Source organism: Sparus aurata, chromosome 15, assembly GCF_900880675.1.
Source record: "Sparus aurata chromosome 15, fSpaAur1.1, whole genome shotgun sequence".
NCBI lineage: Eukaryota > Metazoa > Chordata > Actinopteri > Spariformes > Sparidae > Sparus > Sparus aurata.
In genome coordinates, this window is record NC_044201.1 from 10,329,376 (window position 1) to 10,353,262 (window position 23,887).

The window sequence follows — 23,887 nt, forward strand, 5'->3', positions numbered from 1 at the left end:
TAGAAGTCTTACCCATCTCAGCTACAGACATGTACACTCTGTTGTATAAATTATACTTCCTCCAGATCACAGGCATGCATTAGATTTAATTCGATCAGTGGCAGTCTGCTTTCATGCTGGCAAGCACAGCATTTCCACATTTAAACAGGAAAGGGAACTCATGCTGAGAGGAAGTCCTAGCAAGCATGAATGATGCATGCACCGTGTAAACCAACATGGTCGAGCCCCACTTTGATCTGTTGGAGGATTGAGTGTCAGTGATAGGGATGTGAGCCAACTAGGCTAACATTTGTGGTTTGATTGTTTCAGCTACAGCGATCTGACTCCTTTGACTTGTTTAAAAGAACCCTCCTGGATAGGATTTCTGACAAGCCAGGACACTAAAGCCGCTTCCGGGAGATTCTCTACCAGGCCGGGAGTGTTGCTGTGACATTCTGTCAAACCATTGTCTCTGATTATACAAGGGGTAGCGGCAGCCAAGCAATATACATGGTCAAAGAGATTTTCCGAGAGTGGTGATAGTTTCCAGAAAGCACTTGGTCGTTCCTTTTAAAAATGGAATTAGTTCTGATTATAACTCTGGTGGCAGCCAGGGTGTTACGCTGTGATGTTTTCGTCCTTCCACTGATTATGGATGTGCACTATTTAACAACATATGGCACAACTCGCTCCTCTCTAAAAGACATGTTACTCAAGAGGTTTTTTCCCCCGTCTTTATTGCTGTGGCTACTTCAGTAGTTTGGCTCTGGACCAGGCCCCACTACAGCACTTTGCGTTGTAGAATCCGGCCCTGTAGTAAACAAACGTCGCCACACTTACATTGGAGCAAAACATTCTCATTAAATTGAATCCAGGAGGTGGTTACATATCTTTCAAAACCTATTTGAGAGAGTCATTATGTAACAGTAAATGGACCTTGGAGAGAAAATGAATTATTTCTCCTTGCTCATTACTTACCTAAACATTTTTCCAAAGAATCAGAAATACAGTGTGCAAACCAACTTACACAGAGTTTTAGGTTTTGCCACTTAGCAACAGATGACACGTCAACACGAGGTCGGGAACTTTAACCCTCTGGGCCCTCAGAGATCAAGTGTGCCGCACTGTAGATGGGCCGTGTTGTGAAATCAGAGCACTTGGTTGGAGACTTTGAGAAGAAGGGTGTGAAGTCCAAGGCACTAACGGAAAACAACCCTGCAGAGTCTCTCAGTTATATTAAACCCGCTAATATGTATTATTTTCTTGCAGTTGCAGTGTAGTGCATATGCTCCTGGAGTTCTCTTTTATATTTTTCTCTCATGTTATTCCCTGCATCTTGTTATAATGTGTAATAGGTTTGGTACAAGCAGTTAGTGTATGTGCAGCATGGTAATATTCTGTGTTGAGTTTATTTCATAAATTCCCATTTTTATAAATTGCCCTGCCACTTTTCATATTGATTTGCAGCTGAAATAGTCCTTTAGCCCTCGGGCAACAAATAACCTTCCCAGTCCTTGGCCTCTCAGAGACATGTTTGATTTTTCGAGGGCTTTAACTTGGTGTATTTATCATTTTAGTCATGTACCGTTTACACTGAAATCTCAAAGAATTCAAGGGACACAATAGAAGAGGGTATGAAGCTCTGAGAGAATAGGAGATGATATATTGGAGTGAAAACTAATTTCCAACCTGTCTGAAGAAACTCTCTCTCTCTCCCTCCCCCAGGCTGTGCTCTGCCTTCTCAATGACCTTATCATTGCATTATTATTATTTTTGCTGATCTTGATTTATTATGTTTATGCTCTTCCACTGTTAATCTGAGTCTGGAGTTAGGGCTAGGGTTAGGGCATTTTGAAGGGTACAATGTTTTGCCGCTCTTATGTATAAAATTAGGGAGGTTGTGGGCTGTGGGATGAGTTACTGAATAAGCTGTAATTCATACGAGGGAGGGTGTGATTTGAAAAATGATATTGTTTTTCCTATATATCCCCTATTTTCTCTGCATATTTTGCCTCTGCTGGAACACATTTTCAGCTGTGCACACAGAATTGCTATTTGACTTTACAGAGCAGCTGAGGTCACACACAGAAACCTATAGCTGCGTTGCACGAGGCATCCATAACCCTGTAACTGTGGCACATGAAGTAAAAGATTGTGTTCTGTGACTCGGGATCGATGAATGACAGGGAGGCCAGTATAAAATTCATCAAGCTAAATGGAACCAAGTTTGTCAGGTTTATTTATGTGAATGGCTCTGCGGTAAGAAGATATTTAAATGTTTTATTGATCATCGCAGTTGATTGACTGGTTCATTGTTCAGCCTCTGAAAGCATTTAGAGTTGTCATTCAGTGTTGAGAAATGAAAGATGACACGATTATCTTTAATTTTTGGGATGTTCTAATGTTAAATTTAGTATTCATATTCTGTTTGGTAAGTCTTTAATGTAATCTGAGTTTGTTATATTGTTGTTGTTTTTTTTTAGAGTTATATTTCCAACGGGGCTTTCAAGTGAATACTCCCTCGTCACACTCTTCCGGGTGAGAAGAACGACAAAAAAAGACCGCTGGTATCTTTGGCAGATATTCGACGAGTCTGGAGGCAGTCAGGTGGGCACACACTGTATGTTTTAATGTCACATATCAGTACAGCAGGGCAATATATATCCATTCTGTAATGTTATCGGGATTTGAGACTAAATAGCATCTCTTTGTGTCACTATATCGTGATTGTCTTTTTGTGGTTTTAAAGACTGCCTTACAGTAAATTGATATGATTTTTTAAAATAACCAGACTGTTCTACTTGGTCTAATACTTGTCTTTTCCACAGTGAGTGATTATATCAACATTGCTTGTAATTATTTAGCAATGATCTCATAGTGGGAATGTTTTGGAAAAAGTGCCAATACTCCTTGCATTATAATCGCTATGTTGATATTGAAGTATTTTGTGTATTTAGTATATTGTGGTTATATATATATGTGCGATGTAGTCTTCAAATATTATGACGATCAAAAGATTTTAGTGGAGGGATGGAAAAGAACCCTGTTTTCAAACTCTCCTCTGCTCCTCAGGTGTCCATTGTGGTTGACGGTGGTAAGAAGGCGGTGGAGTTTTCTTCCCAGGGCCTGATAAAAAACACTCTGCGCTACACGTTTAAGAGCCGTGACCTACATGCCCTCTTTGATCGCCAGTGGCACAAGCTGAGCATTTCTGTACAGAGCAACATAGTCTCCATTTACATGGACTGTAAGCTAATAGAAAGGAGACTGACCGACGAGAAGGACAGCATTGACCCCAGTGGGCGCACTCTCATTACTACACGAGTGGAAGATGGACGACCTGTAGATGTATGTCACAGGCAAACTTTTTTTTTTTTTTGTCTTAAGCTACATCTGTTTTAGTAGTTTTATTGCCTGCCTCCAGTATCAATCAAAAGGGTTCAGTGAAATCTTGAGGAATGCTTTTCAAAACACACTTCAGGGGTGTATTTTTAAATCTTTGTAAATCTGCTATTGTGTCATGTATGTTACGCTCATTCTCAGAGGCTCCCCAAAGTGCTTAAAAATCATCAGGTCAGCTATGCAGTTTGGTCCCTCGATGCCTCTTGGAAAACTCAAGTAACATTAACAGCCAATTGTTTAGTCCATGTGATTTGTAAAGTTGAAAGTCAGTAAATCCAAGAAAATGCTCAGGTTCAAGTTCTTCTGCAACTCATGAAGAGTTTTCTACAATTAGATGTGATGTTTTAGAACAGTTTTGCTTGCAAGGACAATGTTGGGACAACTTCAAGCTAGAACAGCCAACAGTTTTTGTGTCAGTCAAAAGAGAAGTAAAATGTGATGATGAAACTGTTGATGGAATGGTCCTTTAATGAGAGCTCGTTTTCCACAGGTTGAAATGAAGCAATTTCTGATCTACTGTGACCCTTACATGGCTGAAATGGAAAACTGCTGTGAGCTGCTGGAGCCTAAGGTAACGTGCTATGATGTGTCACCATCGAAGCGAAGTCTACTGCTTATTTAAAATGAAGTGGTAGCTGTCAACCGCTCATAAGGATCAAAACGCTTTGAACAGAATCATTCTAAGCATTATCATACTGTTTAAATAATTTAGGTATAGTAATCAAATGCTCATTTGGTGTCTTTTCATACAACACATGGGAAAAACAAATAAAGCTACAGTAATTCTGTCGCGGTAACCTGTCTGTTTCCATCTAGTTATCCGAGACTGGTGTTGCATGAACACTGAGATCTTAATAGGGAAAAAAGAAGGCATTTTCTCTCAATGAAAAACGTAGCCTCCTCAAAATCTCATGACAAACTGCCAAAAACAAGCCAGCGAGAAGCAGCGGCGACATTCTGCGTTCCTCAGGCTATCTTGTGTAGTCTGCTCAAACAACAGGAAATAGTCATGGCTGCTAGCGATGGAGACAGAAACAAATGTTCACGGGGAGAGCCCCTGTGGTTGTAATGAATTGATAATGCCCAGTCGCATAATTCCCCCTTCAGCTTGCCCTTGTTGAGGGAAAGGCTCTACTGACACTATTGTTGAAGTCACTGAATTGCTAAAAAGTCTGTGTTATTGTTTTATATTGTGAAATAAGGAGAAAAATTATGTTCCAGTAATCATCCACCATAGTGATCAAATGAACCCAGACAGACTGTGACTGTTTTTACTGTTAACAAACAATGTAATGCCTTGTAAACCATTTAAAAAGTAATATAAACATCAGTTGCAGTTTTACCAGAAACAATTGTTTGATAAATGGTGTATAAAGCATTTCATTGTTTGTTAACAGTGAAAAAACTATTAACTGAAGTTTGATTAATCATACATTTAGCATTTATCAATGAGAGTTATCATAAAGTGTTACCCAAGATGCACTATATAGTATGTTTGGGTAAAGAATACAGAGGGGAGAGCTGTGCTTCAGTAGGTCAGTGTTTAAGTACTGTTAACCTACACAGCATTATCAGAGAATGAAAGCATTTGAAAGGTTTTGGTCTCATCCATGAGGGCATGCGTCCCTGCATAGAAACTTAACAGACATCTTCCATCAACATAAATCAATAAGAGCTAGTGTTACAGTGATTCCAAATGGAGAGATGACCTTTGACCCCTTGCCATTACATGTCTCCATAAGCATGCTGTCATGTCAGTGTAAAGTTACTCCGAGGGAATTGTCACAACCTTGAGAAGGACTTATCGCTGTGAGTCTGCTTAGTACTTTCTAAGTTTCACTGCACAGGATGCACTTGCAGCATGACATACTGTAACTATAATCCAGCTAAAACCCAGGTTACCTCGGGTTAAGTGTGCTGAATTAAATGGGATTTTTGAGTTTCTTTTTTTGCCATGAAGAAAACGTGACATGGGATGGTGTCTAAATGGTGAAATTTCTGTATTGATCCAGTGTGAAGCCAAGGAGAGGTTTAATGGGACTTCCCCTCCCCTGGTTACAGCCAATCTGCCCCAGATGCTGTCTCAACCGGCTATACAGTCAATTGACAGATGTCACTGTCCAGCTGAAAAGGTACAATCAATTCAGCCCCACAAGGGCCTCTAATTGAGTAAGTGTAATGGCTATTTGAAACTGACCCAGCACTTATTTACACTGTGTTTAGTCAGTACTTATAGGCACTAAACAACCAGTTAAAGGACAGAATTTCCTTTGGATGTCTACCTCAAACAGTATAGCCATAATATGCCTAAACACAGGTTTGACTCCTAAACTTTCAAAGGATGGTAATTCTGCACACCACTGTAAATTTGTGAAAACGCAAAAGTATTTTTTCAACTGCAAATATTAAAGTCAGATTGAAATGCAAATTGAGACCTGAAAGCTTTGAGCTGTCTTTGAAGGGAGCAGATGGTACAGCTCCAAGGTGATGTCCAATTCCACACTGCGCCTTTTATGATTTTTACATTTTGCCTGTAAGTTACAAACAGAATGAACTGTTTATAGTCTAATCAACATTAGAGCACACTATTTCCTACAGTATAAACACAATTTAGATAAAAGAATGGGGTCATATAATAAAGATTATACATTTTCTTACTTCTCAGGCAAATGATACTGTGCAGTATTTTTAGTATCCTGTGAGGATCTTGTATCTCTAAAAGTCATTTTTTCACGAGCTCAGAAAAACAGTCTAATCAGAAAGGGTTTTAAATAGTTTATTTAGATGAAGAATAAGAACAATTTTCTAAATACTTGAAGGAATCCTTCAGTTTATCAGGCAAATGCGGATTCAGTATCACCATATTTGGTGATATGTGTTTTTTTTTTACTGAACAACAAATGTATGTACAGTAGCAAACAATTGCCTTTGAGATGAAGTATAGCTGAAGGATACAGTTGCACATTATGAAAAAACTCAAAGTACCTCAACTTTGTTTTTATGTTCAGAACGTGAGTAAATGTACTCATTTACATTCTACCACTAGAAGACCAAATCAAACGAGTGGCTCACACTGAATAAATAGTCAGAATTCATAAATCATGAATGTTAAGTCTTTCAATGTCACGGCACAATCTGTTGAAGAGAGATCCAGTAGCAACAGCCACATTCTCTCTTTGGTTATGAGAAATCTTTTAATCCCACTAATGTAAACTGTGTGCACAGGGAGAGTCTGGTCTTCCAGGTGTGTTTGGACTGCCAGGACAAAAGGGGGATAAAGGAGACAAGGTATGGACGATATTGTTATGATGTTGATATATGCACTTATTTGTCTTGGTATTTTTTCTTACGAGGAAACATGTGGGGTTAAGTGAATGTTAGAGATGAAATATTTTCACTGCGGTCAGGTCTTCAGTAAGTGGGCAGTTCAACGTCCACAATTCACTGTAAGTCATGCATAATGCAGAAACATTGATTTAATCATGGAGAGTATCATCAATGGGCCACCGGGCTTTGTTCCCTCTTGCAAGTCACTGTAGTCTTGTTCTCAAATGTGACTCTCAACTGATGCCTTTGTCTGCGGCCATCACCACTGGTTCCTCAAGAAGTCGAAAAAGCGAGCATGCAAGTTCCTTTAGGACAGGACGCTTGAAAGTCATTGTCAGATGCAGTGAGATTAATCTCTCCGTCAGCAAGCAAATATCTCTGCTGTAGTGTCTGACAAAGTTCCATGTTCAGACTTTAGATATGATACCATACAATTATCTTGACAAGGTGACTTTTCTCCCAAATCTCCCAAGATGTGTGAATTGGGAAATCATACATTTGTCCGATCCCTAGACAAACAGCTAGTTCAAAAAGAGAAGAACAATTTCTCAATGATAGCTTAATAGACAGGTGGATTTGTAAATGCTAAATGCCCAGATACTGACAAGTGTGGGCGTTGTGTTGGTCGGAGGTCAGCAAAAAAACTAAATGAACCGCTAAATATCCAGACAAAAAATTGTTCTCTAGAGAAATCACAGTATGAGATGCCCTTTTAGCCGATGATGCAAGGTTAAAAAAAGAACCAGAAGAGAATGTGTTCGGCTATGAATGGAATTCACAGGGGTGAACAGGTGGTGGTACTGTACGTCTGATAAGACCAGATGGCTTTTGGGGTCAGTGTCCTAATTACCATTATGTGGCTACTGGATTAGGATATGCTGGATGACTGTTTTCCTTCGGGAGAGCTACTCCTCCCTCAAAGCAGATTTGCATGTTTGTAAGATCATTATACCTTGAGAGCTCAGCACTGGAATTTGGAACTGGGTTTATTTTATTGTGCTGTCTACATAATGATATGTTGTGACTGTTCAACTGACATAGTCCTTGATAGTGTTTAGATTAGCCTCACAATTAAGTTGCTGTTTTTTCATAAATAGTGTAAAATAAATCACAAATGACAAACATATTTAGATTATTGAGAGAACAATTTGGGTTTTGCATTTAGCTAGCATGTTTTTAGGCAGTTATTGCAATTTAAATCAGGAGAGACATTATTCTGAGTGAACAAATACATTTTTATTGCCCTGAGCACATAAAATGAGAACGTTAAAGTCTTTGTCTGCTAGACCCCATTGTGAATTCGTCATATTTGGGGGTTGTTGAAGCTGTGAGTAGTAAAGGAAACCCCACCGATGGAGTCTAGACACTGTCGGTGACGGTGATGGGATGTAGAGAATGGCAGAAGATCTGTATAAAATGGGGAGCGGATTCTTGTGAGCTTGACCCACGTACTGGATAAGGAGGACTGGAGGTGAAAGGGGTGCAACACTTGTACTGAAATGACAGCTGAAGAAAGCAGAGTGGAGAACAGATTTAAAGTTTAGGCTGGTGGTGAATGTGGCAAAATCTGGTTGGTTTAAATGAAAGAGAAATAAAGGGCCCCTAGTCAGCTGGCCCCTGATTCAGAAATGTGAATTCCTGTTTGAACTTAGGCTGAGCTTCATGTCAGTGACAAGTTGGGAATAATGAGCTTCTGTTATTATATTCCTATTATATAAATATATAATGTATGTCAGTATAGATTTGTAGCATCAAAGCTTATAGTTTTTATGATTTTTATCATACATGGCAAGGTGACAACCCCTAATCAATGGTAGATCTTTGTATACGAGACAATTTATGTGGGAGCCCATTTTCTTGTATTTTTTAAGTATAATATATAAGAGTTTTGAATATTACATTCAAAACTGTGTGTGTGTAGCAACAGATTGTCTCAATCAGATTTGTAAATGTGTTATAATTGGCCTCTAATGACTCTTAATTGACCTAGCAGGGATCAGCTCTCGAGCTGTAATGTGTCCGTGTACGAGCACTTTGAGTGTGTTGGTGGTGCTGCTGATTAATTACTTGCTGCTAATTGTTATGTCTACATTCAGTTGGTAAGGCAATTTCACATTTCACAAAAAGCAGCTTGTATAGTTTAGAAGGCACTGTGACAAACAGTTTTTTCCAAGTTTGTTTTGAATCGAAGCACAACCAGACAGACGCTAACATCTCTTATCTGTCTGTGTACAACAAAGCAAAAGCATGTTCACGGCGCATGTAGCTGTAAATCACATAGCTGTTATGTTACAATACTTGACAGTTATTTAAACACAATTTTCAGGAGCACAGGCCATTCCGTGTTTTTCTATTAATTCTGCGGGACCATGTTTTGTGCTGGGAGTCAGTGACTCATACTGTTAACATCTGAAATCTAATTCCAGGTCTTCGACAAATCAATACTTGGCACCATTTGTTTGCTTACCGAACAACAAAATTCAAAACAAATCCCATTACATGCTCGGGCACTCTATCAATGAAGTTAAGGGAAAAACTTGATCAGGGCCTACTCGTTCCAGACCGAGCTCTTTAGTTTGTGTTCGGTGACCTAGCACACAGAGGTGATAACCCACTGTCGCTTTTTAAAATATTTTTAAAATTCCATCCTGACATTGTACCCGTTCAATGATCTGCTTTGGATCACTAGAATGATCAGGTAAAGGTTATTTGTTTTTCGTCAGGCTGATAAATCTCAATGAGAGCCCGAGCAATATATTTATTGTGATTGTTCTATCACATGTACTGTATATCTGTATTTGCATATATGATTCCCGATATGCGTGAATATGAAAAGTATTTTTTATTTTATTTTAATGCAGAAAACAATTCCCAGTGAGTTAAAGTCTATGTAAAGTAAAATCAGCCATTTTCTTAAACACATTAAACAGGTCATAAATGTGTTTACTTGTGAAAGCCATTCGACCATTTAGAACAGGGGTACTCAAATACAAATCTTAAAGGGCCACAAAGATTTTTTTGAATGACTCAGAGGTCCATGTATTGAGGTCGGTCAGGCCATATGCAATAATACTGTAATATTCAAAACAAAATGTCCTTTTCATTCTAAACAACAAAATATGAACTAAAATAAAATGTAATTTCCATTTTAACATAAATTAAAATACGTAGTTGAATATTTCCTCTTTTGGTTTGCCTTCAAACATTGTGTCCATCACTTCAGTCATGCATTATTTTTATTTCATTGTGACATAGATGTGACAAGAATCCTGCTTGCAGCTTGATATGACGATTTCAGTGCATTTATTTGTGTTGTGCTTATCTCTGAATTTTGAGGAATTGTCTCTTCAAAATTCCTATGCTTCGTCTCATAATGCCGTTTCATGCCGTTTGGAAATATTCATCACAGCTTCTCCTGGCATATTGTAACGCCACTTGTGGACTGTGGCGCAATGGATCTTGGGTATTCTGTTGTTGTTGGTGTAATTATGGTTCGTGAATGTGTTTGTGAATAAGATGATATGTAAGATGGTTGTGAGTTATTTCACGTCATTTGTTCTGTGATTAAATGGTGTTTTAACAAGGATGATACAAATTTTGGCACCGTGAGTGAAAGGGTGTTTGCCGGGAGAAACTCCCCATCCGTTACACTCTATGCAACATTGCATATACATGAGATCGCTAACGTTAGCTAAAATTTGTCAAACTATGCGAGTGGTAAAGTAAGACGAAGGATTTAAAACCGCTGCACTGTCAGGTACGTGGAGATTGTCCCGGTTGGAGGCAGAATAAATGCAACTTTGAAGATCGTATTTCTGCGAGTTGCAGATTATCATTGTCCACTTTGTCATAACAGTTTACTTGGAAACACGCCATATTCAATCTCTTACCACCAGCAAAATGTGAATACGCGAAGTGCTCCGAAAACGAAAGTGAACGTTAAAAGTTGCGCTCTGTCTGTGTATCGTTGGCATGGAGACAAGTCCCGGTATACACGTGCTGACCCAACCAAAACTCATAGTGAAGGAATAAAAGTTCGGGGGCCACAAACAGGAGGCCAGCGGGCCGGATGCGGCCCGGGGGCCGCCTATTGAGGACCGCTGATTTAGAATTTAATTTTGGAGCTAGGCTCACAAGCTGTTTTTCAACATTTCTGTGTTCAGGATTTATTGGGCGGGTCAGAAATCATGCAAATCATGGCTGCGTTACGTAACGCGGCCATATGATTTGCATAAACCCGGCCCTGCTGCGGAAGTGGTATAAATATGTTCAGCGAGTCAGCTTCAGCGGTTCTCCCACTCGCTCTCCAGTCGTGGATAGCATTGCTTACAATAGTTTGCAGCTAGCTAACCAGCCAACCAGTCAGCTAACCAGTCATGTCTCCTCCACATCGCTTGTGCATCTTTCCTAGATGCCACAGTGTGCAGGGTGACGGCGCTGTTAGCTTATTTAAGTTTCCTAAGGAGGACAACGTAAGGAAACGGTGGATTGATTTTGTCAAGAGGAGCTAATGTTACTGTGGGGAGTTAAACATCACCACCAACACCCGTCTCTGCAGTGTCCACTTTACCCCTGATAGTTTCAGCAACTATCACCAGGTAATGTCTGGATTTCTGCAGAGTCCGTTGATGCTGGTCACTGGGCATAATGTGGCCGCCGCAGCCGACCCACTCCGTCCTGCTGACGGCGGGTCCCACCGGCGGTATGTGGCGGTAGTATATGGGCCGCATTATTGGTAAGCCGTCCCAGCGTGAACGGATAATCCGGAGGCGCGGAGCGAGGGTGTCAGGCAGAGACTAGAAGGAGGACTCAGAAGCAGAGGGGCGAACGGTTCAGACAAGCTTTATTTCGGGACTAACTGTCCCCTCGTCAAAATGAGCGACAAATCAAAACAGGCTTTTAAACACTTCCTGAATCTATGGGAGGAAAACAAGAACAAAAGAAAATAACAAAAAATCACTCTCACGAGGAAAACTAGGACTACTGTCTACACTGATCTAAATAGCAAAACTTCGTATGAAACATTAACAACAAAAATTCACTCACCATGAGGAGAAACAAAAGGCTATCAAAATTAACTGCACTGCACTAAGGTTGAAAAGGATGTAAAGAAAAGGCACTCCAACGGAGGCAAGCAAGGCAACAACACAATTCTAGCTCAAAAGGCTGACCAAAAAATTACAAACAAAAAATCACTCTTTCTCAGAGGCGAACAGAAAATCAGGCACAAACTTGAAACTTGGCGTGGCACTGGCAAGACTTGGAGCGAAGGCTGGAGGTACACGAACAGTGACGAACGAAATACTCTGGCGACGAGGACAGGGAAGACAAAGACTATATACACATGAGGTGGGATGACACAGGTGGAAACAATCAGGGATCAGGGGAGACGCCAGACTGGTGACACAGGAGGAAGGGCAAGTGACCTGAAACGAGAGGAGAGTTACTTTTCAAAATAAAACTGGAAATTCACAGGACAAAACCCAAAGACAGGACATCCCTCACCGCGGTGTGACAGAGGGCGTGTCGGTCTGACAGTCTGATAACTACACAGGTCCTTCACTAAACTAAAAACAGAGAAATGTCCCACAAAGCAACATTACATGACCGAACAAAAGTAACGTAGAAACTGTAACTGTCTTTGGCAACTTTTATGAGGAAAACAAATACCACAGCTGTATGTGGAGAAGTGTCAGTCCTCCACCTGTCCTCCCGACTCTTCGTCACATTTCTGCTCAGAAAACAGCATCTGTCACCGGCAAAGACTCACGAGTGTTTGTGACGAAAAATAAATCACCGCGACCGCCAGCCCTCCTGACCGAGAATTCAGGGAGCTTTCCCCCAGAAAACAGCCTCCGTCCCCGCGAGTGACAGAGTCAGACAGCGTCCTGTTTACTGATGGTGATTATGTATAATTATGTAATTTAGCGCGAAAAACTTAACTCCGTCACTTTCCAGGATGTTTGGTGGGTCAGGATCTTAATCACTACACATTATAACAGCATCCATATGATTATTAACTGTCCGCAGGTTTAGATAGACAAGGGGAACACCTGGGGAAACACCGACGTCATTAACATGACGTGTACCGTCACGCTGTAGGCTGCGTCCTTGTGCAGTACAGGGAAGCGTGTACTGCACAAGGTAATATTACCACGTAAGATTGCTCCTCACTAAAAAAGTGGTCAGATTAGAGTAACGCGTTACCGGCATCACTGCACGAGCTCGGCTCGGTCGGTCAGGCTTGATTTTTTTTGGGCCAGATCTAAGCTCTAAGTGTAAGTGTGTGCTTATGTATGTTATAAATGATGTACATTTGGGCAATTAAGTGCATTTTGCTGAAGGTGCAAATCCTGAAAGTGATTTTACATCGTGCATCCTGTCATGCCCATGTAATGTTAGCAAATGTTATTGCATTTAATCATGACATGATTTGGCCTCATTCCCTGAGCGGAGTCCATCTGACAGCACAATGATAATCTACAGGTAATATTTTGTGTGCATCAATATAGCTATGACAAGGAATTATATGTAGACTGGGGTTTTACGTTTGTGTGTAATGTAAAACAAGGACTGTGAGGAACGAGGCTGAGCACTATCAGTGTCTGACTCAGAGTCAGTGTCTGGCTCTGATGGCTCAAACAGGTCCGGCTGGGTCCGTCCGATGATGCTGTTAGCTTCCATTGTTACTGTAGGTTACGTCCTTGTACAGTACACGGAGGAGGCTTCCCTCCCTGCGTCGTTCCAGCGCCTCTAACTGACACGCCCCCAGCGTTTCACAGCAGAGAGAAGTGCTTGTTTTTCCGTGATTTTGAGACCTAATTTTATATACTTGGCAATTTTTTTAATCTTTCAAATTTTGCTCAGTGTTCAGTGACACATGTTTCTGTGGTGTGGCAAACTCATAACACAAATGTATTTCTGCTTTACACGGACTTTAACTGTGCACTGTAATAAAGTTTATTTTTAACTGTTAAATATCCTGCTTTTAGGGTAGGTATCTTTGTCACAAGTGTTCGAAAACCACTTTTGAGGGATCACTGCAAAAAATCTGTGTATAACAGCTGATATATCAATATCAGAATATTTTACTTGCTAATAACGGTATCAGCGTCAGCCCCAAAAATCAAGTATCAGTTGGGCTCTGCTCTCAACACTGAAATAAAACTTAACTGAACTCAAGAAAAATGTCATGTTTAAGGCTTGTGATATAAGTATATGTGTGGCTGGCACACAACTCTTTATTTTAGATTATTTTTCTGGCTTTTGAGCCATTATTTGACAGGACAGTTCAGAGAATGACTGGAAATTGAGGAAAGAGTGGGGAAGGACATTCAGATGCCAAAGCTGCTGCCTCTGTTACATGAGTTGCCCACTCTGCCAGTTGAGCAATACAAGTGCCCCAGCTTTTTTCTTTCTAATTAAGACTAATCATACCAACACATCCAATCTAAAACTATTTGTTTTTCTTAATGTGGCATTATTAAATCATTAATTGAAAATGGCATATCTAAATTAAGATATTACTGTAATTACTGCAATGTTATTTTTCCTATATCACCAACTCCTAATATAAGGATTCAATTACTGATGTCAAGTGGCTTGAACAAGTGTTTCAAACATGTGCGCACATAAAATTAAATTGTAGCATCAAAAGGCAATATTCTGAGTCTGAAGCTGTTAGCCTTTTTCTTGCTTTTCCTACAGATTACTTTACTTTAATGATTAAATGCTCAAGTAAATATGAAAACTAGGTATTCTGGTCCTGACATTTCATTTCATTGTAGAGACAAAGTGATTATGGTTTAAAGTTACAACGACTTCTCCCTATATGTTCCTCCCACCTCGGGTCTTGAGAGGTTCATCATCTTTCTCATTTCAACCTCCTTCTCTTCTTAATCCCCTTGTTCATCTCCTTCATCCCCTTATACGTGCATAGTGTAATGAATTGTTTTTGCAGCATGAGAGGTGGCGGGTTTCTCAGTGTGTAAAAATACCACGTAATCTTTGGTTAAATATTGACTTAATTAATCTCGGGCACTGAGACATTTGTTTAAATGATGAGTCAAATCAATACCTTTACAGGCATAGAAGCTTCAGTGCCACTGCAGCATTTAGTACACTGACAATAGGGCTTTGAGGTAATTTAATTTGCACAGTAACTATAGTTGCTATGTTTGATAGACTGATGTTCAATAGTTAAACAAAGAACTAGAGATAAGTTATGTTGGTGACATGGTAAGAGGTTAAAGGTGCAATGTTTAATACTTATACTTTAGAGTTCAAGTTTAAAACATTCAATAATTAACTTAAATCGTCAACAGAATGGTAAGCGCTAACAGAGAAAGATGTATATCTATGTTAAAGATATGTTTTCTAAAGTTAGCATGTTAGCCAGCTAGCCTAGGCAGTTGTCCCAGTTTCAGCTAGGAGATGAATGCGAGTGACATGGTTAGTATGTTTAGCAAGCGTTTGTAGATTTACTGCTTGATTCCACTGGACACGTCTCAATGAATTACCTCATTATACAAAACACATCTTTAAAACTCATCGGAAACCCCCCAGAATTGTCATGGTTTAACTTTCCACTGTCAACGATCCAATAGAATCATCTCTTGTTCTGTGGAAAAAAAAATCCTTAACTCTCTTCTCAACTGCTTCTCCAAGCTGGTGACAACCAACCATCCTGTCGCTGCCGTAACGCCTCACACCTCTTCCCTCGTTGCCTTTGTCATCAACGAAGTCAGAGATCTGTTCAGAGCCACCGTAAATTCCCTATCGTCAAACTCGCTTCCATTGATGTTCGAGCCTGGGACAGCTGTGCCATGGTGACCGCTGTGAGCCCCGTGTTTCAAGCAGACTCCAGTCAACTAATAGGGTCACTTAGCTGCACACACACATGCTAAGCTAACTTACTAACGTCAGCCGGCTGCTACAGCCGAAGATGGCTACAACAAGAGTATAGTGAGTGGCAGTTATTGGCTTTCCATTGATACGCTGTCCCCTTTTCCTTAGCCATATCTTACACACTGCACCTTAAAGGTATATAGGATTTGATAGTACAGACAGAGCTGCATACAATATGATGTCAAAGCAGTATATGCAGTGTGCCATTGACGTACGTTAGCCGAATTTAAGTAAAGTAAGCAGCTGGAACAGAATCATAATTCGGAGTGAGAGCAGCAGGTACTCGAAGATGACAAAATGTCACTGATCATTCAGTGTAAATGTTTCTCACGTCTCTAGGGATCTGCAGATGTTCCTGTGCCACTACCAGTAAGAGAAACAGTAGAGAAGTGGGTTATTTTGAGGCATCTGTCACGCTATGACACTGTCGTGAGTAGTAATTGCTTTTCTCTCATTCACTCTGACCTTGTTGCACTTTAATCTGTCTGATGAATTATGGTAGCGGTGCACTTCTGCTGAAACACATTTAATTCATATTGATCCCTAAATTTCTAAGGGAGTTCATGTGACTGTTAAACGGTGCTGCACTCTTTTAGATTTACGTTATAATACATTGAAGGGGGGATAACAAAGTCACAGCAAATACTGTTAATAAGGTAATCTCAATCTACTAAGATTAAGAAGCAGTCAGAGTGTAGCTATTAAGAAATTTAGCTTGACTTTGTAGAGATTATTCAAAGACATCTGGGCAATTTAGAGCATTTAAAACACCCATCATAAGAACTGCAGGCCAATCATCATGACCTACACTGAGGGTTTCTTGGGAAAGTGTGTGTGGATTACTTAGGCTGTGTTACTCCAACAGAAAGTACTATCCCGCATTACAGTCAGAGTTTGATGGAGGATTCCAATGCACTGCAAAGGGATTAAACTGTGATGATTAATCCAGAATCCCCCAGGAAATTAAACAGATAAGGATTGGGTTATAAGAATGCAGCTTACTTGAAAGGAAATCCATTTTCTATGGCCCTGCACATAAACCCTGGTATTACTAGATTTACAGCTCCTGCATGTTCATGCAAAAGGGGAAGAAAAAAAACCACAGTCATAATGGTGAAATTAAAACTTCTTCTCCTTTTACAATACCCTTAATTTGTTTTGCACCATTTACAGCTCTCCTGCCCCTATGGCTTGTGTTTTCAATTAGAGCCCCCTAATTCAATTTACACTCATTGTACCTCCAAAGTGAATAATTCCAGGAGTTTTATTCAAGGCGGTTTATTGTTGTACCGACACTGAATTTTGATTAGCTGTCAAAACCTTGCATTGTTCCCAATATATTCATCAGTGTGAAAATATAATATGGGTTTGTGAAAGGGTTTTGTGCCAGTTGAATAGCACATTTGAATAAATGTAGGCTGAATTTAAAGCCCTGTGGAATGTGTACATTCCTATGTGCAATGTATGGGGATTCATCTGTTCATAATGAATATCAGCAGCTGTGAACTTCTTTTCCTTTTTACAAACTGAAAAAAATCTTTTAATTTCTGAGTCCAAGGAAAATGTTACATTGGCCATGGGATATTTGTAACAGCTAGTCTTTTATTTGCTTATTTCAAATCAAATGCTTCAAATTTATTAAAGGTTGACTTGGTATGTCGTGTACAATAATGGGACCTAAGGGACTGAGATGACATTCTCAGTTATTAGGTTTGGCCACATTTTCTCGTTCGTCCTAAACAAGCTTATTGAGTTCAGACACACAGGGCTTGAAATGAGGATGTGACCGTGAATGAGCATCGTGTTTAATTAGATTCTTAGCTTGCAGCGAGTTCTGTATTAGCTTAATTTGTTGAGTGCCTATCTACCTCCATCGTCTCTCTCTAAACAATATAATGGAGAATTTGTTCCCTTATCTTTCCACTCTCATCTTGTTTTATGCTGCCTTGTAAAGTGAGACCGACAAACTTTTCTTCCATTATCGCCCTGCCCTGCCCTTCCCTTCCCTGTCATGCCCTCTTTTTTTGAAAATATTATAATTATTATCAAAATGATACAATGAACCTTAACAAGGTTCAGATTTGTGTCTTCCAGTTGTTGCGAAATAGTATCCCAGTCTGCAGCTGCTGAGCCACTGTGTCAGTAAGAACTTGGGTAACAGCTGTCAGAGCAAGATCGCTCACAAAATGACAAGCGTTCATAAAGCTATTCACTAATGTGTGAACGAGAGACCTTTCACTAACTGTTCTGTGTGTTGTTCCCGTCACAGGGGGACAGAGGAGAGGCCGGGTCTCAAGGGAACCCAGGGCATAAGGTAGGCCGCTCACTGATGAAACAACTTAAAAACCTTGAATTCCTCAAAAGTCCCTTGTGCTGTTTTGCCCTTGGAGCTTCATTTTAATCTGTGATTTACACAAACTCTGTTTTAACTAAAAGATTGAACTATAGTTTTTGAATTGATTTTTGTTTTTTACTGCATGTTTTTTTTTTTAGCTCCAGCGAAAAGCAGGTGGCACTTCTTGTTCAGTGATTTATGGAATCTGTCACTGCCTCTCTGAGATGATTTTCTAACATCATTGGATTGAATCACTGGCTTGCTTTGTGTTGACCCCATCACAGCAATACAGAAAACAAAGCAATCTCAAAATCAAATCAAACCAGAAAGTGGGTGCCGGCTTGGCGCGAGTTGAATGGTGCTGCTCGAGACACACAAGTTCAGTTCCAGGCGGCGGTGCTGCTGGTTTGGCCAGCCGCCCCATTGGAAACTGTTGCCAGTATTTCTGGGTGGGAAGCCAGTGTCCTTGTCGTTACACTAGCAACTTCTACTAGATGGCCGGCCTGTCTGGACAGAGGGGGCTGAGATCTCAAAGTAAGCCCAAGTGTCACAATACATCAGCACTAGTTTTTGTACCTGTTCAAGATAATTTGAACCAAGGTGCTATTTAGCAAAACCAGCCTACACGTTTCCGCATGTTTGAGCTTTGTAATCAAGGCTGCGTCTTTGCAAAGTTCACAAAGACCTATAAATTATGACATGTTTTCTTTGCAAGGCACCTCAGGTCAATATTTTTTTTTTGGTTCCAGCTGGAAACCAACTTATCAAGGATCTGAATCAGTTTAATTTGGGTCGAAATGCTCAGAACACTTAAAATGTAGGTGTGCAAACCGGAATGCAACCAGTTCCATGTAGGTGGAAAGGGGCTATCAGTGAATCTCTACGCTGTTGGGTGAAAAACAAAGGGCTTGTGTAACTTTTTGCATATTTGAATCAATATCTAACTGTCTAAACTCTCCCGAGGATGATAGTGGGCGTCAAGAGTTGCAGAATTTGCTGTGGAGTCGGACATTTAAACTGGGAGAAAAGTGCATACTTGAAGCTGTGAGACGTGATTGTGCTTGTTTTGTAATTTACTGTTGCTGTTACAGTCCAGAGGAGCTGAGAAAAATTGCCAGAATTTGAATCCCTTCAGTAAAATTACATTCAGCTGGCATCACTATTCTGTTGCTTGCTCTCTTTCTCTATTAAATTTCCATCAGTGAGATTGTTGACCATCAAATACAGTAAAACTCATTCAGTGAAGGAGGGTGTGTCCAGTCATCAGAAACCACCACTTACTGTGCTGCCAGTGCATGGGCGTTGTTTTTACTTGTCTTAAGCTGATATTGTCATGTATTATTTTCATGTTTTGGAAAGGGAGAGTGTGGCGTCTTATTCTCAGAAAAATGAAGAAAATATTTGAGTCAGCTAGATATTACAATGCATTAAAGTGATCAATTGTACTCTAGATTGTTGTGGAAGCAGTTTATGCATCAGCAGTAGATCAAATCACTCCTGGCTGTGGAAGATGACTTAATCCTGGACCTATATCCACTGAAGATGTTAAGCTCACTGTGGGGTGACAGTTTTGCCGATGAACCTTGATACATGGAGAATGGAATAAGACTTAATGGCAGAGCTCTCTCCACTTGTGCTTTCAGAGATGTTGTTCAGGAGCCAGCTAAAGCTGTTTCGTTACACAACAGTACGCAAGAAAAGCCTATGTCAATTGCAGCACCAGTAGTAGTATTGATATTGATGCTAATGCACGCTACTGCACCTTGGCTTGTAGTATTTTATACCTAAGTTCAAGTCCTTGTCAGAGCATTTCATGAACATGCTTATGGTGCAGATCACAGGCTGTTTCGCAATATTGTGAATGAGTGAATGGGTGTGTTTGCATTTATAGGTGTATGGACGCGTGTTCTGCACAGATGGCACAAGGCATTTCTGTCTTGAATGGCGCCCCTGGAAAATAAAAAAGATAAATAAAAATCTCAGACTCACACATTTAAATGCCCTTTTGGAAGCCATATCACGAGAACAACCGTTTCATGCAGCTGTCGATACCATAAGAATAATGAAATGGTTGCCCTTGGACACCATAATATGGCAGTTTGCTTGAGTTTTATGGGCCAGCTGAGGTCATGAAACTGTATAGGTTACACTCTCAGAAGAGGGCCAACAAGTTCCCAGACATCTCACACATTTCTGGCAGAGTGTGTGGAAAGTCGGGGCTGGGCAGCTTGAGAAGAATCGGCAATCAGGAAGATGTTTGTGGAAATAAGCCTCTAACAGCTTATTCCCTGACAACATATTATCTTACGCATGCTATAGACTTCTCTGAAGCTGAAACGATGCAGTGAGCTCGCTAAGCTAACAGTATTGCCGGGAATTTGGTATCTGGTTCCCAAGTGTGTTTTTGTATCGGTGTCGCTCAGGTGCAAGTGCGTGGTTCCTCGCTAAGCTCAATTGGGAGGAGTTGTGAGTAAATTTTAGAGTTTGGGATTTAACTTTATGGTACCAATGAGCACAGGACATAAAAATATAGATACTCTCACCCCCTTTAGCACTGTTTTGTTTACATAGATAGTTGTACAGAATTTGGAGAGGATTTCTTTTTTATGGTCTGCCACTTTGGCACATGGTTGTGCATGTGCGACACAATGAGGCATCTGTGCATTTGTCTGTGTGTAGATCAAGGCTGCCCAAAGCGGGGCCTGTGGGCTAAAGTTGGCCGGCCATAAGGTTCAGTTTAGCCCGACAGATGTTTGTCGAGGGAAAAACAAAGTTGTGTTCATATTGTTTTATTTTTTTGTAAGGTAAAAATGCTTTTTAAATATGGCACTTTGGCATGAAGTCAGTCAATAAAGGGAATTTGGAATCCGAGTACCATTTTTGCATTTTCACAGTGCAATACAAAAGGTGTTTGGATTGGCCTGTGGCCCACCATTAAAGAAAATAAAATACAATAAAAAAACAAGCTAGGGTCACTTGCCAACCCTAACTATCAGTATTTGATGAGCTGTGGATGAGACTCAATAATTCACAATTTTTCTCGAGGAAGTTACATTTTGTTGCTTTAAAGCCATTTTTGCCCTGTAGGAGAACACGTTTTGGCACCCCTGGTGTGAACACATTCCTTTGAACCCCAATATCTTAAGAAATGATAGACAATGATAGCGTGATGAGAAGTATCACACCAACTTCACACAATGCATCTGTGCAGTGGTGTGATTTGATTATGTCCCTTGATGCTTGAATTTGCATGTGGATGAGGATGAAAATGGTTTTCTTGACACCACTTACACTCTTATTTGTTATGTCATCCTGATTGTCTACTCTGTACAGTCATTCTAGTATGCTTGTCTGTCCTGTACACACAACTATTGCATGTCTGTCTGTCCTGAAAAACCTACCTCTGTTGCTCTTCCATTTTTTTGGCTGTTTTTTTATGGGGTTGTAATCTGTGTCATATGTAATCTGTGTCATATGCTGGACAGATCAGCCTTGGATGCAAATTTGTGATATTGTTCTAAATGAATAGCATTTACCTGACTTGACTTGAATGAGAAGAGCTATGTGGACATTTAGTAGATGTATTAGTGGATGAATGTATTTTTTTGCTTCTGTGATTAATATCTCATCATGAGCACTGAAAACCTTCATTTTGGAGTAACCATTTCCTCCTCAATTTAGAGAGCGGTAGGTTCCCTTAATGCTGACAGGAAGGTGACATCAAGCAATTGTGCCAAATTGTTCAAACCTACTGAGAGTAAAAGAAAAAAGAAAAGATTAAAGCATGAACTTTTCAGGGGTCCTTTCTTTGCCTTTTAACTTTCAATCTTGTGATTGCAGGGGGAACTTGGATCAGAAGGGCAAAAAGGAATCGATGGGGAGAAGGTAAGTACCACTATCTCCAAACGACATATATTCCATACATAGCACATCAGCCAGATCTAGTTTCGTCAGGGAATCAATTCTTATAGGCTTTTCATTTTCTGCGTGATGCCCTGGGGGTAGGAGCCAAGCACAGTTTCTGTGTGGCTGTTTTCAGGTGCCTGTCATATCTGGAGTACATCTTAGCGTGTTCAAGCCCTCAATGTCCTTCTGCAGTGAAATTAATTGATATGTATGCTACCGTCGGCTTGGCATACTAATGGACTAAACTAATTTTTCAAATTACTCGAAGCCCCTTCCACGCCGTTTCAGGTCAAACTTTATTGCATGCTTTTAAATCTGGCTGCAGTGATGAAACTAATGTATTAATGTGAACCACAGCAAGAACAACAATCAAATGATGATTTTCTTTTTTTATTTCTTTAATCCAATTGCATTAGGAATATTCACTGTAGTTTTTGGACCAATGTAGTGCACATTCCTCAAATCAAAGACTTTTTTTTTATTTTGCACAGCATTTGTTTGCCCACAATGGCAAAATCTCAAGAGATGTTAGCTGTGCAGATGGTCAGTTTAAAGTGGCTTAATAAAGAGAATTCTTTTCATCACCATCACCCCCTTGAGTAGAAAAACAGCTGCCACAGAAATCAGCCTCCCTGCTGGACTTGCACTCTGCCCTAACAGTCACTCGGAGAGAAATCAGAAACGAAAAGCAGGGATAAACAAGTATGTGTAGCTGAGAGAGTACCGAGCTTCAGTATAACAAAAGTGCCTGGGATTAAAAAACAATTTAGCACGAGTGGGAAGGTAGTTAATTTAAAATGCACTAAAAGTGCTTTTACAAGAGTGCGTAGCGTTTATAGAAAAATCTGTTAATAAAAACTATGATAGTATGAAAAGTAGAGATGTCCTTGGTTGGGTTAGTTGTGTCTCATTGATAAGACGCAGTAGAGTAACCTTTGAATAATAAAGTTTAAAACCTTAAATAATTTACCAGATACCTTCAACGGCTTTGATTACATTCTTTTTTCATAAAACATATACAAATCTATACAATAACATATGAATAGTCTTTATTTTGTTTAGGAGACACATACTAAATACATTTTAAAAAATGTTTTATCACAGTTTCTATCTTTTCTAGCTTCAGTTTATATTTTGCAACAATCTAATCCTTATTTTTTATGAAAGGTGCAGCTGCTGGCAATAACTAGGAAGGAAAGGTAGCTCACTGTGACTGTACTCTTCATTAAAGAGAATAAGGAAGGATCAGTTCAGACAAGATATATTCTGCTGCCTTGCCTCTGCCATGATATCCAATTAGTATTTCCCTGAATTACTCTGAGACAGTTACCATGGATAAATGTTATTGTGCTGTTTAAATCCAATCGTACAAAAGTCAAATTTAGGCTGAAGAAAGATTAAGAAACAGCATTGGCAGGTTATATGCAAACTAAAGAATTAGTTTGTCTTCCCACAACCAGCATGGCTCGCTTTGTTCTGAAGTAAGTAGCTACTGGCAGCTTGAAAAGCCAGTTGACGTCATGTGGATATTTGCATATGAATGACACGATCAAGTTTATTTACATAGCAATTTGGAGAGAGAGAGACCACCTAACTGGAAATTAACTCCATCCACATCACACAGTTGTAGTCATAATATTTTCTGAGCTATAAATTGAAGTGTACATGGTTCTAGGATCAGGCTTTGTACGTTTTTGTCATTGATTGGTAGCGGCGCTACAGCAATCAAGAGGAAAGAGTGAGAGAGCTTCTGAGCAGCCCTTCTTTCTTTGCTCACTGGTTCACCCTGGGCTTCAGTTGACTGGACATCAGTGCTACATAAACTGCAAACAGCTGGAAGCTTGTTCACTATGTAGAGAATGAGACTGTGTTGATAACCCTTGTCCTAGAAAAGCAGCTGCTTAAAACTTTTCTGGGAGTTAACAGTTGATGTCATTTGCATATCAGCACATTGAGTCTGGGTCTGTGTGGAAAGGGAGGGATTCTGATTGACAATGAGGCTCATCAGGCTGCAGCACAAGTCAAAAGTCG

General features: G+C 40.0%; 1 protein-coding gene across 7 annotated transcripts in view; it reads left to right on the forward strand.

Moving 5' to 3' along the window:
- The window catches only part of LOC115596353 (collagen alpha-1(XIX) chain), a 119,519-nt gene that overhangs the window by 14,139 nt on the left and 81,493 nt on the right, over positions 1 to 23,887 (forward strand). For 3 of the 7 annotated variants that reach the window (XM_030441378.1, XM_030441377.1, XM_030441379.1), the window contains 8 exons: positions 2,463 to 2,586; positions 3,052 to 3,327; positions 3,872 to 3,952; positions 5,394 to 5,513; positions 6,607 to 6,669; positions 15,955 to 16,044; positions 17,885 to 17,929; positions 21,791 to 21,835. In XM_030441378.1, the coding sequence (XP_030297238.1) occupies positions 2,463 to 2,586; positions 3,052 to 3,327; positions 3,872 to 3,952; positions 5,394 to 5,513; positions 6,607 to 6,669; positions 15,955 to 16,044; positions 17,885 to 17,929; positions 21,791 to 21,835 (844 nt within the window). The remainder of the gene's footprint in view (positions 1 to 2,462; positions 2,587 to 3,051; positions 3,328 to 3,871; positions 3,953 to 5,393; positions 5,514 to 6,606; positions 6,670 to 15,954; positions 16,045 to 17,884; positions 17,930 to 21,790; positions 21,836 to 23,887) is intronic. The other 4 variants (XM_030441382.1, XM_030441383.1, XM_030441381.1 and 1 more) reach the window with 3 other exon arrangements.